Source organism: Pelodiscus sinensis, chromosome 4, assembly GCF_052426305.1.
Source record: "Pelodiscus sinensis isolate ZL-2025 chromosome 4, ASM5242630v1, whole genome shotgun sequence".
NCBI lineage: Eukaryota > Metazoa > Chordata > Testudines > Trionychidae > Pelodiscus > Pelodiscus sinensis.
Window position 1 is genome coordinate 99,388,867 of NC_143055.1, and position 17,446 is coordinate 99,406,312.

Consider the following 17,446-nt stretch of genomic DNA (forward strand, 5'->3'; position numbering starts at 1 on the left):
AACAGTGTTTAGGATAGATAAATAAATAAAACCTTTTGCAACTACCTGATTTCGTAATATTTACCTTAAGGTTTCTACCAATTTGTTTTTATTTGTTATGTTTTTAAATAGTCTTGTGAATATCTATTCAACAAATAACATAGAAACCCCACCCCAAAATATCCTACGGTTGGGCAAAATTCCATTTTTATTTTTTATAATTTTGATTCATAACATTGATGTTTATTCTTAAGAATTTTTTTACACTGTGATCTATTTAAATTGTCATAGTTGCATGAAATTATGAGGGGGTTAGGCAAAAGTTTAATGATGTTGCGATTCAAAACATTAAATCTTTATAAACCATTAAAACACAAATTGTCAACACTGGAGATCAAAATATGCAAAGTAAATAACTTTAAATCAATATATCGTATGTCTTTACTGTTCATTCACTAATCCATTTGTAACAAGCCTAATTCACAAGATTAAATGATTGGATTTTGACTCTAAATACTAAAGCAGCACTTTTCTTACTTGCCTATATGTAAATTTTTATTATTATCAATGGAAATATTTCTTGTCCATTATGTGTGCGTGTGTGTGTGTGCATGTGGTGAAATCAACATTTACCAACAAAAAATGAATCCTTCCAAAGCTACCTTAGCCCAGGAGCTAGGGACCTTACTTGGGAGATCTGGATTCAAGTCCTTTCTCTAAATCAGGAAGACTGGTAACAATCACAAGTAGAGTTGCTCCATCAGGGAATAAGTTTCTGGCAATCCCAAGCAAGGGGAGGATGACATGTTGTAAATACTGTCCTCTCACAGTGTGATCTTGCACACACTATACATGCAAGGTCAACTGTACAAAGGACACCATTTTGGTCTATAAAAAGACATTTTCCATGTGGCATGACCACATGTTCAGAGCATGTAAATTCACATTATACAGTCAGAGGTCGAGGAAAGCAGCACATCTGAAAATAGAGTTATGTAGAGGAAAGTTTGGGAATTCCTGCCCTTGTTCTGCAAAGCTGATCCTAAGTGTCCTTTGTGGGCTTAGCTCTGAGTGTTCATGTTCTGTCAGCTACAGAAGTTCCTCAGCCAACACTGCTAGCTTTCCATTAAAAAATACCCCCAAAACCAATGCCCCCCCAGTTTTCATACACTGCTTCTGATTCAATACTACATATGATAAACCCTAATCAATTATTATCCTTTCCATTGCTTTAATTAAAAACAAAACAAATGATCAAAAAATCCCCACAACCTTTGGTGATGTAGACATGTTATTAACATATGTTACTGGAAAGGAAAAAGCTAACATTGTATTTATTTTCATGTAATTCACTGTTAATTTTTCTCTTAAAAACGGTATTTGTATTAAATATTTATTTTACTATCTTTATTTATATGTCATTATTACTCTTTTATTTATATTTTACATTATTTTTAACCTACAAAATAACTTTTTTACAGAACACATGTGATTATATCTTATTCATGCAGCAGTTTTCAGTCACTGATACAATATAAATAAAAAATAGTTATTGTTGTGAAACAAAAATGAACTGTGACATAAAGTCCAGACTCAGGAAAGCCTGAACAATGATTAGTGGTCATATGAAGTTGCTATAGAAACCTCAATAAATTAAATAATAAAATGAGAAATGAAGAATAGGGTGTGTTTATAAGAATATTAATGTTTTAGATTTATTTGAGAATTTTATCACATTCAGAATCATGCAAATAGTAATAGTGATGTTAATTACTATAAAAATCTATAAATGTTAAATATAAATAACAATAATTCATAGCATGGCGGGATTTATCTCATAATTTTCATGCTTAACTCCCAGTAGAAAGGTGAATATACACACTATTAGAAGAGATACTGTCTCTTTACATTATAACTTCCACTAAAAATGTATACAGTTCAAATTCTTCATTTATAAATCACACTAATTGTAATTCAACATCAGCTACTTGACTCCACAACTCTACTGTTTCTCCTTAATAGATACAGATACATGCATGACAGTTCCCAGCTGATAGCTATATTTTTCCAAACGTGGTGCTAAGTAAGAAACTCATTTACCTTTTTATTTTGTCTTCCAGCCAGAGATAAATGGCTCCCATCTGATCCACAGATAATATCTGAGGGTCTCTATGCAATAGCTGTTGTGCTTAGCTTCTCTCGGATTGCATATATCCTTCCTGCAAATGAGAGCTTTGGACCCTTGCAGATTTCCCTTGGAAGGACTGTAAAGGACATTTTCAAGTTTATGGTCCTTTTTATTATGGTATTTCTTGCATTTATGATTGGGATGTTCATACTCTACTCCTATTACCTTGGAGCCAAAGTAAACTCTGCTTTTACAACGTAAGTATGAAGTTATAGTCAAACTCTGGTCATCTGAAGAAGTGGGCTGTGCCCACGAAAGCTCATGATACCATCTACATGTTTTGTTAGTCTATAAAGTGCAACCAGACCATTGTTGTTTTTTTCTGTACAGACTCAGAATTTTAGCATGAAATTCGACACTTTGTGCGGGGGTATCAACAAAGACTCTAGTTATCTTACCCATTACAAAGATAACTTCCCCAATTATCACCTCTAATATCATTAGCTCACAGACATTTACCTTCTCCCCACCCCCCCGCATCCCTCTTCTGTTCTGAAATTTGATTTGTCCTTTTCATATGTGTTCTTTTTTTTAATTGTATCCTTTGGTATATATGGTTGTGATTATTTTCTTCCACTATTTGATCTGAGGAAGTGGGTCTGACCCACGAAAGCTCATCATCTAATAAACCATCTTGTTAGTCTTTAAAGTGCTACATAGTCCTGTATTTTGCTTCAGCTACACCAGACTAACACAACTACATTTCTATCCTCATTCTGTTGGGGTAGCCTGAATCTGCACTAAGAGCTATGCTAGCAGGACTTTGCTGGGAGAGCTGCGCTGACATAGCTGTGCTGGTATTGTCTCTATTGTATAGACATAACCTGAGTTTGTGAGATGTTTAGTGCCCTCAATGCCCAGTAAAATAAAATCAAGATGGGAAGAACTTGAATGTTCTGTGAAAAACATTTTTTGTGTTTGTTGATTTGTTTAAACATCTACACTAAAATTCCTTACAAACCTTTAAAATCTAAATCACAGACAAAAATGTGAGGTTATCGCTTAGGATAGGTATCCAGAAATAGCTATTCCGTGTCTATTGAAGCAGCCCATTATTTTGAAATAATGGAAGGGTTATTCTGACGTCCCGGTATTCCTTGTTCCACCAGGGTTAAGGGGCATTTTGGAAAGTGAGTTATTTCGAAATTTGGAGCTGTGTAGACAGTGCCAAATTACAAAATAAGCTATTTTGAGCTAAGGGTGCTGTAGAGATGCACCCTTACTAAATTTATCATAAGAACTGTGTATTGATTTATTATTAATAATGTTCCTCTTTATTCTTTCATACAGTGTTGAAGAAAGTTTCAAGACCTTATTTTGGTCAATATTTGGTTTATCTGAAGTGACTTCAGTTGTCCTCAAATATGATCATAAATTCATAGAGAATATTGGCTATGTTTTGTACGGCATATACAATGTAACAATGGTTGTTGTTCTGCTCAACATGCTGATTGCCATGATTAACAGTTCATACCAAGAAATTGAGGTAAGTTCTCTCTCTAAAGGCATCTCTCCTCTTTTTATGTTCTGAAAGGACACTACAGTCCTCTTAATGGGCACATTCTAATGGAAATAAGTATCAGTAAAAGATTAATCCAGTTAAAGAAGCTCGCAAGTAATGACTGTGCTAGGAGATAATGGTTTATTTCATGAACAGCTTTAGAGAAACAAGCTATACAATATTGTAGAGGTTAGAGTGAGACCAACTAATTTCCATGTTATTTAAACAGTACTTTGAAACCTCTGAAAAAAATCTGAATGTTGTTTAAACTTTTTTTTTCAGTCCAGGTTTAGTTGGCCAGCATTGAAAGACCAACACTTATCTTTTTCCAAAATTGTTTGGTTTGATCCACATCACCATGAATTTGGTAGCCAGAACCATGTTTAAGGGCCTGTCTAGACAGTTGTGCTTTACCATGTCGACGTGCAGTTTTACTTCTGTTGATAGTGTCAAACTGTATTATACACATATTTTTGTAAAAATCCAGTGTTCAAACAAGAATTCAGACAAAATCAAATTTCATTCCTTTTCTGGATGGGGAAGTAGTACCAGTGAAAGAGTGAATACAATTCCAATCAGAATCCCCCTCTTCCTTCTTTCTGTGTCTGGCAGCTGAGTTCTGTAGCTTAAGAATCCCCTACTGCATTCATTCTACAAACTTGCCAGTCTGGTTCTCTGTACTGCAGACATGGCAGAAAAACTGGGTTGAAGATTTGGCTCTACCTGGCAAGCCAGCCAAGCTGTTTGGGACCTCCCAGGATCTGGACAGATAGTATTGCTCATTTTCTTTATACAGACACGAGAGTATGGTAAAACTATACAAATAGTAAAGGTCTGTCTCAAAAAGCTGACATACTATATAAACTTTCAAATGAAGGATAGGATACAGGAGACAGTGAAGTTACTGAGCAGAAAATGTTAGCATATGGCCAGTTAATTCCTTAATTCTTAAACATTAAAACATTTTATAACACTGTTTCCCCAACACAGTACATTTTATTGTGTAGACAAGCTCTCAGTGCTGGTTAAACAGATTTTACTGTATTCCATAAAGATAATTGGCTCACTGGTCCATTTTCTTCAAACCTTTTAACTAAATATAGATGTGTTAGATACTTCAGCTTCACTTTCTTAGGTTTACGCACTGTGCTAGTGCATGACATAAGAAAAGATTTTCCTGTGAGAGTGTTCTAATGACTAAATCACATTTAACAGCTGTTTCAAGCTTAATTATTCAGTCTGAAGTGTAAGCATCCGTTTTCTGTTTTCAGTACAATATTTAAAACTTGATTCTAATCTTAGCTGCACATTGCCATGTTGGTACCCTGAAAACTTAGTGGCTGCACTCATGCAAACCTGCAGAGTGGCAGATTTTTAATGCCTATACTTTATCTTAAATTAAGATGAGCTCTCAAAATGATGAATAGCTATTTCATCTATAAGGCAAATGCTTTATTTTGAGCTCATTGAGATAGCAAATGACTTCATTTGAGAATTTAATTAATTCAATTTAGGTGCATATCATTCAAATATTGTACAATAAAAAGAAAGAAAGAAAGAAAGAAAGAAAGAAAGAAAGAAAGAAAGAAAGAAAGAAAGAAAGAAAGAAAGAAAGAAAGAAAGAAAGAAAGAAAGACCCAAAACTGTATTTGACTTATTAAAGTCAAACCTGAATTGCTACAAAGATAAAAGTATATTTTAGACCAATTAATGTGTGGCCTTACAAAAACAGTTTTTAGCAGAATTTCAATGTGCTTTTGAGATATCAGAAAGTACATACAATTATATATAATTTTTCTTGGGAAATGTGAATATGATCGACTATATACAAAGTTTAATTGAAACATAGTGAAACATCACAAGTTTTAGGGTCTGCTCTTTACTCGCAGATCATGAGAGGCATTAGTATCTGCTGGCTGTTGAGTGACCGATATTGAACAGAATTAATGATCTCAGTCAGAAGCCTGAAGTATGCAAACCACTAACATGACTGACAATGACACTCTGGCTGGCACTGAACTATGCCATCACACCTCAGTTAGAGGTCCCTTCTGTTCACCTTGGTAGGATATAATGGGAAAACTTGAACCATTCCATATCTATTTTGTGAGTAAATGGTGGGTTGAAATCTTCAAGGCTGTAATTTTGGCATTTTTTATGAGTAATAAGTTGACTAAAACATTTAAAATAAAAAGAAAAAATCAAAATGTGTTTTGCATGTGCATTTCTAATACGTTCTGAAAATACTTTATATTCCTTGAGATTAAATTTAATTTGGAAACAAACTAGCTTTTCATCTTTGGAGAATATGCTCAAATTTCAGTTAGATCCAGGCTTGCAAAACCACCATGAGATTTTACCAGTCTAGGCACAAAATCTATTTGCTTATTCCTTCCCATGGATGCCAATGACAAAACCTGATACTTGGTTACGCATCGGAAGATCAGATTTAATCAGTATTATAAGGCATGCGCATTATCTGCTCATGCTATATACATCCCCAAAAAGGCAATACCGTTAGTTTCTCTCTTGCCCGTCATCACATTTCAGCATTAAATTTAAGGAAGAAAATACTTGCTTTTATTAAATAACTTTCTCTTTTAATAGCAGGACTTAATAGTTCAGTTCTCAGTCAGTGAAGATATAACACTTTTAAAAATTGTTTGCGTGCTTCAACGAAATATGACCAGAAAAAGCCCACATAAATAGACACAGCAGGAATTAATTTAAAATAGACTTGATAATGCAGCTGCATTTCAGTTGAACTATTGGGAATCATTCACACTAACAAGTTCATCACATTTCTGTATTAAACAAAAAGAAAGAGAAGCTGCTTAAGATAAACTCATTTTGAAAGAGTCTTGAATTATATGAAACCCAAAGGTAAGTAGAACAAAGCAGACATGTCTTTTTGTTTCTAACGCAGGATGACAGTGATGTGGAGTGGAAGTTTGCTCGCTCTAAGCTCTGGTTATCTTACTTCGATGATGGAAAAACATTACCTCCGCCATTCAGTCTTGTACCAAGTCCCAAGTCTTTTTTCTATTTGATCATGAGGATCATCGGCTTTTCTAAGTGCAGGAGGAGAAGGCTGCAGAAAGATATTGAAATAGGAATGAGTAATTCCAAGTCTAGGGTAGGTCTTAAAAATTGTTCAGTGCACTGGAGAAATGTTTTTGCTTCCTAAATCTTTGCTTTCCTTTAAATCATATGGGATAGTTTTGTACTTGTGAAGGATAACACCATAATTAATCAAGTATTTTATTTTTAAAGTGCTGTAACCCCTGTAACCCAGATGCCTTTTAAGTACAACACAAAAGCAAAGTAAAATAGTACATTTTTTTTGCAGGGCAACAAGGCCCCTTTACCAGATATAATTGAAAGAGCATAAATTACCCAACAAAACAGTCCTAGACAATTACTGAAAACAAAAATAAATCCTACAAGAAATGACTTAACAGGTAAACAAATAAGTCTTCAGCCTTTTTCAGAAAGATGCCCAAAGTGGACTTTCATATATTTTATGGGGAAAAGGCTGGAAGATCTAGAAAGATAACTTTTCCTTTCATCACCAGAATGGGTGAAGGGTAAAGTTTAGCTAGCTAAATAGTATACCATTTCCCAGACTTCTTCACTACCAAAACCTGTATTTCTGACGGGGAGGAGAAATAATTGTACATTTGTGGTATAATAATATCTAGCACTTCCATAACATCTTCGCTCATAGCATCTGAATGTTCTTCACAGATAATAATACATTCAGTCTTAAAACACTCTTGTGAGGTAGATAACTATTGTTCCCATTTTCCAGATGGGTAACTAGGGCTTAAAGAGATAAAAAGTGACCTTCAAAGGATTTTTTAAATAAATTAGGATCATAGCCTCTTTCAGTAGTTTACCATGTATACATACAGAAGGATTGAAAGCATTTTTTTAAAGTAATATATTTTGATTGCTTATTTTTAAAATATTGGAAATGTAAAATCTGGTAGTTACTAGTTTTTGTGAAGGACTTCCTAAAACTTCTGTTTGTTGTGAACTGTCAGCAGTGTTGAATCTTTAACAGATATTTTCCCCCTCTTTTTATTATTTGGGTATTGAAGTTAAATGTGTGTAAATAAATCAATCAATCAGGGGTGGGGAACCTTTTTTGGATTGGGGGTCAGTGACTCACAGAAAAATCAGTCACGAATGAGAAGCAAAAAAAATGCTGGGAGAGGGGAGGCCCTGAGCCTCGGGGGCCACATTTGGCCCCCAGGCTTGAAGTTTCAAAAGAAAGAAAGAAACTCCCTCACATACAAAACAATAGTTTGAAGCAGTTTAGCTAAAAAAAGTTTCCCTTCCTAATTACTGGGCTTTCATGCTGTGGGTCTCTTATAATGTCCTCATTTCACTAGTTCTCCAGTCTCCAGAAAGTCTTTCAAGATAGATAAAACCTGAATTTATAATGTTTTTTTAAAAACAACAGAAACAAACATCCTCCCCTTCAAAATTGTCTCTATTATGTTAAAAACACTCAGGCTTTATTTATAAATCCCAGAGAAACAAAATAGTGTGGGTGTGTGTATCTATCTGTATCTATATTTTAAAATGACTTGCTTTGACTTTAAATTACTTGCTTTAAATGATTTTAGATGGCCACACATGAAGTTTATGGCAGAGCCAGTAATAGATCCCTGGAGTCTGATTTTCGTCTCATCTCCATACATTTTTCACTGCTGTAACTCCTAATTTTCACTGCTATAAATGAGGCCTCAGATCTTCTAATCCCCAATCTTATGGTTTAGCCACAAGACCATCTTTTCAGAACCTTTTTCCCTTCTCTTTCTAGCCCAGAGCTAAAAAACTATGTATTTCTACTCCTGATCCGTATGAACGGAGTTTATTGCCACATTAATAACTTGATGGTGAACTGTTTTCAAATAAATTATTATTATTCCTCAAAGCTATGATTCAGTGAAACATATAAGCCCATGTTTTGACTTTAATAAGACTTAGGCACATTCTGCAAGTACATTCTTAAGTGCTTTGCTAAATAAAGAAGGCTTTAAGCATATACCTGAAATTAAACTCGTGGTTAGGTGCTTTACTGAGTTTGGGCCCAAATTATTTTCAGTGTTTTCTGAACACAATAGTCTGAAATGATGGGCTACTGCCATATTATTTTGTTGTGTTATGTGGGGCGGGGAGAGAATTCTATGGAATATGTTCTAATTTAGCTTTATTGTTTCCTAGTTAAACCTCTTCACTCAATCTAACTCAAGGGTTTTCGAATCGCACAGTTTTAACAGCATTCTCAATCAGCCAACACGCTATCAGGTAAGGTATTCAAGGAGCTCTAGTTTAGAGCAATGTGACAATGTGAGGATATTAGCAGAATTCTGTGCTTAAAATGTACTTAGTCTTCCCAAGATGAAAAAATGCCCTCGGCAATCAGAGAAGCATATTGCTGATGCTACAGTACTTGTAGCTTGTTTTTCAAACCTCATCATTTGAAATATTTACAACGAGCTCCTCAATGGGCGTTTCCTTGATCTGGCCATTTTGACAAACTGCAGCAACTAACACAAATTTTGGGGGAAAGGTCCAGCGAACACTGGGCTGATATTTTCACCTCTTGCTTTCTTTAGAGGTTCTCTCTGATTACAGGTGCAATGTGAAGCTTGAATGACCTGGAGATGGATGGGAAGAGAGAAGTGGGGGACAGGGTGGCCCCCGAGCAGATTTGCTTTACGTTAGATTGTATATAAGTAAATACACTTGCATAATCTCAAATATGAGCAGCAAGGCAACAATACCAGTGCACAAAAGGAGCCCTTGCAGTAGGGATGTCCAAAAAATGACCTAATGGCCAGATTTTGCCTGCTTAAAACATTTATGTTGCTCATAGGTCATACTTAGACTGTGCAGAGTTTATTTTCAAAAAAGGTGAGTTTCTAGCACTCATGGTTGCAAAGATGACCTTCCAAATGCGAGCTAAGTATAATTGATACAGTGCTGTCCTTCCTGAGCTTGCCATAGTGTAAATTATCCTGTCTCAGTGTCAGCTCTGAAGGCCAGTGATGACATAGCAATGTTTATCACAAACTATTTCGTTGCTGATCGTTTTATTTTATAGAATGGAAAAGGGAGTAAGAGAGAAACCCACAGGAAAGCAGGAACTGAGTATTTCTTTGGGCAAGGAAATGCACAGAGGACAGGAGACCTGCAGCAAGTGAGAGAATGAGAACAGAGAATAAAGAAGGAATAGAAACAAAGGGTAGAAAAGTAGAGTGGAGCACATTTCTTCACTGAGTTATACTAATAGACAGCAAGGTGCTGAAAAAATAATAAATAATAACTAAAAACTCATTTTTTATTTGGTGGGCTGGCAGAGTTATGAGGAGCTCAAGGATTCACTGAAACATTTAAAAAATATCGAACCAATATATCATTTTGATTTTCTAATTGAAATTTGGAATTGCCTGTTTTGGAGGAAATTTTGAAACTTTGTGTTTTGTTCTGTTTTAGAACACAACCTTGCTTTACATTTCAGAATTTCTTCTTGAACTAGAATTCCAGTTCCCAGCCATCTTTAGTTCTCATACTGTGATGCATAAAACCCTGGCGGTTTGTGGAAAAGTTTGATAGCTAGTCAAACTGTGGTGACTTTTTTTTCTTGTTTCCATGAGGATTACCTGTTGTGATCCCTCCCTCTGGGGCCCTGGTTTAGGCCACTGTCAGCAGACAGGATACTGGGCTAAATGGTCTGACCCAGTATGGCCGTTCTTATATGGCTAGTTAATTCCAAACACCAATCCATTAGATTATTACAAGAACATATGTCACATAAAGCACTTTAAAAGAGTGCTGGGCCTATAGGATTTCATTCTTGATGACTGTGTAGATGTCTTTTGTGTAAGGCCTATTACTTAAGCTTTGCACGGGGGCCCATAGTTTTAACTCTTAACCTATAACAATGGAGGTAACTTGGCATTTCTTAGGTATTAATGACAGGCTAGGAGTTGATGGCCTGAAGTTCATATAAATACAAATGCCAGCTGGTCATTTTCCCTTTTTTAGAGAACTTTCTCATTGACTTGCAAGCCTAAGGCTGTGTCTATACTGCAGTTTTTCCAGGGTACCTAAAAATCTACTGCGTCCAGGGAACATGTCTGCATTTATGGAACAGTTTCTGAAAAAGCAGGCGCATTCTTTTGGCATCCCCGTATTCGTCTTGGTGAGAGGAATAAGGGATATTCTGAAAGAGGAGGTTTTTCCGAAATTTTGGTCCCGTGTAGACAGGCCAAATTTTGGAAAAGCCTCTTCCAAGAAACAAAGCGGAAAAAGATACACAAATTGCGGTTCGCAATTTGCGGATCTTTTTCCGATAAAACTCTGCAGTCTAGACATAGCCTCAGTAAGGGATGACGATTGAACTATAACATAAAAATTAAATAACGAGATGAATGTGTATGGATATTTTCTCTTGGGTGGTGTGTTTTCTGGTAGTATTTAAAGGGAATTTCTTTAGCATCAATGTCTGGGAGCCAGTTTGATTTTATAAGTCATCTCAACACTCCATTTACTCTTATACTGTATGGTACATTTCTGGCAGTATAGAGCTGCTTTATTATAATCACCGGGAAGGTAGCAAGTTCTGTAAATCATAGCATGTGTGTAGTGACACAGTTGCCACCAAAGCACAAGGAAGTAAAATCGGACCTTAAAAAGTAAGGGATGGGGAAAATCATTCCACTCGGAGGGTGCGAGTTAATCTATCATACCGTGTCCCTGACATAGGGAAGCTAGAATTAGAAGTCTGCATGGTATTTATAATATAATGGAAAGAATTTTAAATTTGAAGGTTTGAACATTTTGTTACAAGTGCAAAGAGTTGTCATATTTTCTCAAAAGCATTGCCAAATTTTGCTGTTTTTGAGTAAAAGTTGGCACATTTTAAGTGAATGTGGCTTTGTAGCAAAACCATGTGAGGACTGGTACATGTTTTAGTTGTCATTTTGTAGAATTTTATGCAGAAGCAAAATTTCAGGGGTATGAAATTGTTTGGAATGAAAGGGCAATCTTGTCATGAAAATATTGTTAGCATTTTTGTACCATTCCTGTTAAGATCCCCTGATGGCTTGGGCTGCATGTAAGAGGTATGTAGACAAGGGAGGGACTATACTCTAATGACAGGTCTCCTTAACGCACCAATAGAAGAAAATCTGACGAAAATGCTGACTTCTTGGTTGTGAATTGTTTCTTTTACAGGCATATGAGACAATCAAGTGACTAGGATACAGGCTGCTCAAATGGTTAACTGTGTATTTTTTGTCCAATAGCAAATCATGAAAAGGCTTATAAAACGTTATGTTCTGAAAGCACAAGTGGACAAAGAAAATGATGAAGTGAATGAAGGTGAGAGTCACTGTATATGCAACGTTAACAGATATTATTTTCCTGCAGGACTATTTTATTTATTTATACTACAGTAACACCTAGAAACCCTAACCAAGATCAGGCACTCATTCTACTAGATGAACTTAGGACAAATAGATAGCAAGAGACATTCTTAGCCACAAAGAACTTTCAGGGTGCGTCTACACAGCATCCTTAGCTCGAAATAAGCTACGCAATTTTCGCTACACAAATTACATAGCTCATTTCGAGTGTATTTCGAAATAACTTATTTTGTAATTTGGCTCTGTCTACACTGCACCAAATTTCAAGTAACTTGCTATTCCGAAATGCCCCTTAACCTCTGTGGAACGCGGATTACCAGGATGTCAGAATAAGCCACCCAGTATTTCAAAATCAATTTAGAAATAATGGGCTGTTTCAATAGATGCAGAATAGCTATTACGGGATACTTCCAGCATCTCGAAATGGCTCCACAGTGTAGACATCCCCTCAGTGTAATAGGCAAGACATACAAATGATGGGAGAAAGGAAGCTTTATCCCTATTTTCTAGTCTGTGAAACTGGGAGACAGATAGATTCAGTAAATTGCCCAAAATCTCAGAGGAAATCTGTGGTGAAGCCAGGAAATGAACTAAGGTATCCTATGTCCTAGTCTGGTACCTTAGCCACCATGAAAAGTCTACCTCTTCATTTCATTTCAACTGAATATACAGTCTTGTATCACACAAAGAATCTTGTAAAACTGAGTGACTGAGCAACAAAATAGCAGATGAAATTCAGTGCTGATAAATTCAAAGTAATGCACGTTGGAAATCACAATCGCAACTATACAAATAAAATAGTGGAATCTAAATTAGTTGTTACCACTTAAGAAAGAGATCTTGGAGTCACTGTGGATAGTACTCTAAAAACATCCACTCAATGTACAGTGGCAGTCTGAAAAGCAAACTGAATATTGGGAATTATTAATAAAGGGATATATAAAACAAAAAATGTCACTGTTGGGGTTTTTTCAGAAAAAGGTACGCAAATTGTGAAAACATGACTAATGTGTAGAAAATAAATAAGAATGTGTTATTTACTGTCATTACACAAGTACTAGGGGGTCACCTAATAAAATCAGTCGATAGCAGGTTTAAAACAAACAAGAGGAAGTACTACTTCACACAACACCCAACCTCTGGAACTCCTTTCCAGAGGATGTTATGAAGGCCAAGATTATAACACCGTTCAAAAAAGAGCTAGATAAATTAGTGGGGGATAGGTCCATCAGTGGCTATTAGCCAGGATGGGAAGGGATGGTGTCCCTAGCTTCTGTTTATCAGAGGCTGGGAATGTGTGATAGGGGATGGATCACTTGACAATTGCCTATTCTGTTCATTCCTCCGGGGTACCTGGCATTGGCCACTGTCAGAATATAGAATACTGGATGAGACTGACCTTTGGTCTGACCCAGTAGATCATTGTTACGTTTACACTATAAGCCACTTGTTCCTGTTCTTCCATAAAACTAGAAGATGAGGGAACTGGAAGAGGGAATGTTCACCTGTAAAATTCCATGGTCCTGAGAGAATCACCAGTCTATATTGAAAATGGCTATATGGTAGCTATAGGGTGAGAAATAAAAGAGGCAATAGCTGCAGCTCCTTGTGTGGGCCAGAGTACTATGAGAAATGGTAGGACAGCCCTTAAAAAAATCTTATGGTATGCCTACATTGCTTACATTACAGTGCAGCTGTGGCAGTGCGTAACATGGGCAGGATAGTCATGCTTTATTGCTATGAGAGAGCTCTACCAGTGATAAAAAAGAAAATCCCGGATGAGGGATGATAGCTTTATTGCCAGGAGCTGTACTTAAATGTAAATAAAAACGTATTAATTCATCTGAAGTTCACACTTTACAAGCTAACTAAACTTACTATTCACTCCCATAACCTGTGGATCATTTCCCGAGTGCTATGACATTGTCAAAATAGGGACTGCTGTACAAAAATTGTCAAGCTGATTGAAACATGAATCTAGGCTTGAAAATAAATTGAACTATAATACATACCTTAATCTTACTTTAGTTTACACACTGTCAATGAGAAATTTCTGTACATTTGAAGTCCAATAAAATATTAATAAAAGGAAAACAAAATCAATAGAACAGTTATAGTAACTGAGTAGTCCACTCTGAAATGTGTTATCAGCATTGAATTAATTTCTGACTAAAAGTAGAATAGAAAGTGTACATGACACACAAATCCCAGGGGTGTTGAGTTTCTAGGTGATTCCAAAAAAGAAGAATAGGACATAGAGTTCAATTTGGCATTTTTTACTAGAAGCCCAGAAGTATGTACCTGTGCCTGAAAAACTTTAAAATTTATATTCTGGTGCCAGAAAACCTCTAAAATATATATTTTGGTTTTAGTATTTTTAACTTAACACATGCATCTTTTGCAAAGCAGGACAGAGATGATGGTGTCAACTGTTCTATCACCAAAATGCTTGACAAAGCACACATCTTTTGAAGGTTTTTGTCCCTTTTTGTATTTGCATTCGCAGCATAGTCAAGCAGTGAGAGCACAACAAGGATACCTAAATTCTGATCTTTCAGTTGATCTCTCTTTTTCTCAGCAGTAAAAGCTTTAGGCATCCAGCATCATACTTATCTCACAGTGATACTGTGAGGATTAATTATGGTTTTTAAAGCATATATGATGCAAGGGTGCTATATACACTGTGGACAGAAAATCCTCTATGACAGCTGTATTATTATTTCAAATATATGAGGCAAAGAATTTCACTTTAGTAAAACAGTAAAGGTCTTATTTTATACTCTGTACTTCACACATGGAAAGCATTATCCTACCCAGGGTACTGAATAGGAATTGACTGATCTATGAACCTATGGTCCCACAATCTGAATATTGAACAAAGGTTCTACTTCTGAAGTCCTGAAATAGACTACTGTTGCTTGTCATCAATTTGGCCTTCATATGTGTGTTTTGACCAGGAAGATGTTAGTTTAAATGCCATGTTTATACTTGTTAAAGTGTGAAATCCCTTGAAATAGGTTGGGGTTTTTCTGCGTTCTAAGGATGAGTTTTTGGTCCAGGAAGAAGACACTCAGATGTGTGTGTGTTCTTATGTGCTTTGCTACACTCTTTTTCTGTGTGACCCAATCAACTCGTTTAAAAATCTCCATGTTTCTTCTCTATAAAATGGAGATATTTACCAGTCTCACAGAGATACTATGAATAATTGATCAACATCTGTAAAATGGTTTCAGAACTTTAATTGCACTATATGCATGTGAAGTACAGTGTTAGTTCATTGGGTCAGTGTATTCTAAGGAATGTTTTGGTTGGGTGGGAGATAATTCTAAAATATACACTATTGTGATTTAATAAAACTTTATTTAATATTTAACAGGCAATACTAAAGTATTTCTTTCTACAATTAATACAGGTGAATTAAAGGAAATCAAACAAGATATCTCCAGTCTTCGCTATGAACTTTTGGAAGATAAATCCCAAGCAACAGAAGAGTTAGCAATTCTAATACATAAACTCAGTGAGAAACTCAATCCCAATATGTTGAGATGTGAATAATTCAATGAATGACTGGGATTTATGGCATTTTCTTCAGCACAAATATTGGCAATAAAATTTCTGTGTATCTTATACTTGAATAATATATTGTAGATTTTTAGCATTAAATAAGTTTATGTACAGCTTTAAATTTAATCTTAGGAAATTTTATTAACTCACGACACAAAAAAACCTCTATTCATTTAAGTGTGTTGAAAAGTAAGAACTCTCATACAATTTTTTGCATTTAATAAGTACAATTGAAAGTGAAACCATCTTGCATTGCTGATATTTTGCCAGTTTTATGAGTAAACTTCAAAAACTCTTTGCACTAAACAACTTGCAAAAAACAAAAACAAAAGAGGCACTGCAAAGGACTACGTCCCCTGCAGCAAATCATGTAAATAGGTTTCTATAGAATGTAATAAATGAGTAGTCAGCTTGAACTCAGTGAAGGATTTATTGAAATATTTATGTTTTTTCAATTATTCTAATATGAGATATGACCAGAGAACTCCCAGAATGGGCACTTGGAGATTTAACAATGAATATCAAAGTGTGAATATAACTTTAATAGCATTGTTTAACATACATATACAACAGTTTGTTTCTTAATACAGCATAATGTTTGCTTTCAACCGCAGAACCTAGAAACCTTTTTTTAAAATAAACTTTTGAAGGTAAAGTGAACTCAGTCAAAAGTTATACTTTCTTGTGGTAGAGATGATTTTTTTTAAATTCAGATTCTATGCAGGGCTAGTATTTTGTTACACTATTCTAAATGATGCCTCTGATGCTTACTTGTTAAATAAAATATTCATACTTTACAGACTCTTTAACTTGTCCCCGTTCTTCAGCACCAAATTTTGAAGTATATGGTGGCATACACAGAGACTTTGTATAGCAATCAACCAAAGGTAGTAAAAAGCTGTTTTGGGCAGTGACATTACCTAACATTTTCCATTATAAGACTTTTCAGTTGCTTAAAACTTCGCCAAACATATAGGCTACGTCTAGACTGGCATGATTTTCCGCAAATGCTTTTAACGGAAACGTTTTCCGTTAAAAGCATTTGCGGAAAAGAGCGTCTAGATTGGCACAGATGCTTTTCCGCAAAAGCACTTTTTGTGGAAAAGCGTCCATACCAATCTAGATGCGCTTTTGCGCAAAACAAATCTGAGCTGTCTACACTGGCCCTTTTGCGCAAAAGGACTTTTGCCCAAACGGGAGCAGCATAGTATTTCCGCAAGAAGCACTGATTTCTTACATGAGATGGTTAGTGTTCTTGCGGAAATTCAAGCGGCCAGTGTAGAGAGTTGGCAAGTTTTTCCGCAAAAGCATATGCTTTTGCGGAAAAACTTGCCAGTCTACACACAGCCATAGGATATGTCTACACTGCCTCCTCCTGTGCAAAAAATATGCTAATGAGGTGAAGCATGGAATATTGCCACACCTCATTTGCATAATTTATGAGGCTCCGTTTTTGCGCAAAACCCCTCTCTTGTGCAAGAGCCATCAGGAAGAATGGCTCTTGCACAAGGGGGGGATTTTGGCAGAAAAACAGAGCCTCATAACTTATGCAAATAAGGTGCAGCAATATTCCACGCATCACCTCATTTGCATATTTTTTTGCGCAAGAGGGGGCAGTGTAGACATAGCCATAAAGTTCATGCTGGAATTTTCCATTTCAGATCTGTGTGCAATTTAGAGTGAATTTTCTGGGGAAACTTCAGGAAAAACTTCATGAGACAAAATTATAAGAAAATGTTTTGCTTATATAAAAAAATTGGTTTCACTGAG

General features: G+C 35.8%; 1 protein-coding gene across 2 annotated transcripts in view; it reads left to right on the forward strand.

Moving 5' to 3' along the window:
• TRPC3 (transient receptor potential cation channel subfamily C member 3) overlaps positions 1-16,823 on the forward strand; it is a 62,575-nt gene extending 45,752 nt beyond the window's left edge. Inside the window, exons 7-12 of one of the 2 annotated variants that reach the window (XM_006125590.5) lie at positions 2,100-2,364; positions 3,458-3,653; positions 6,595-6,804; positions 8,904-8,987; positions 11,993-12,068; positions 15,525-16,823. In XM_006125590.5, the coding sequence (XP_006125652.1) occupies positions 2,100-2,364; positions 3,458-3,653; positions 6,595-6,804; positions 8,904-8,987; positions 11,993-12,068; positions 15,525-15,667 (974 nt within the window). In that variant the 3' untranslated portion in view covers positions 15,668-16,823. The remainder of the gene's footprint in view (positions 1-2,099; positions 2,365-3,457; positions 3,654-6,594; positions 6,805-8,903; positions 8,988-11,992; positions 12,069-15,524) is intronic. The other variant, XM_006125592.4, reaches the window with a different exon arrangement.
• The last annotated feature ends 623 nt before the right edge of the window (positions 16,824-17,446 follow it).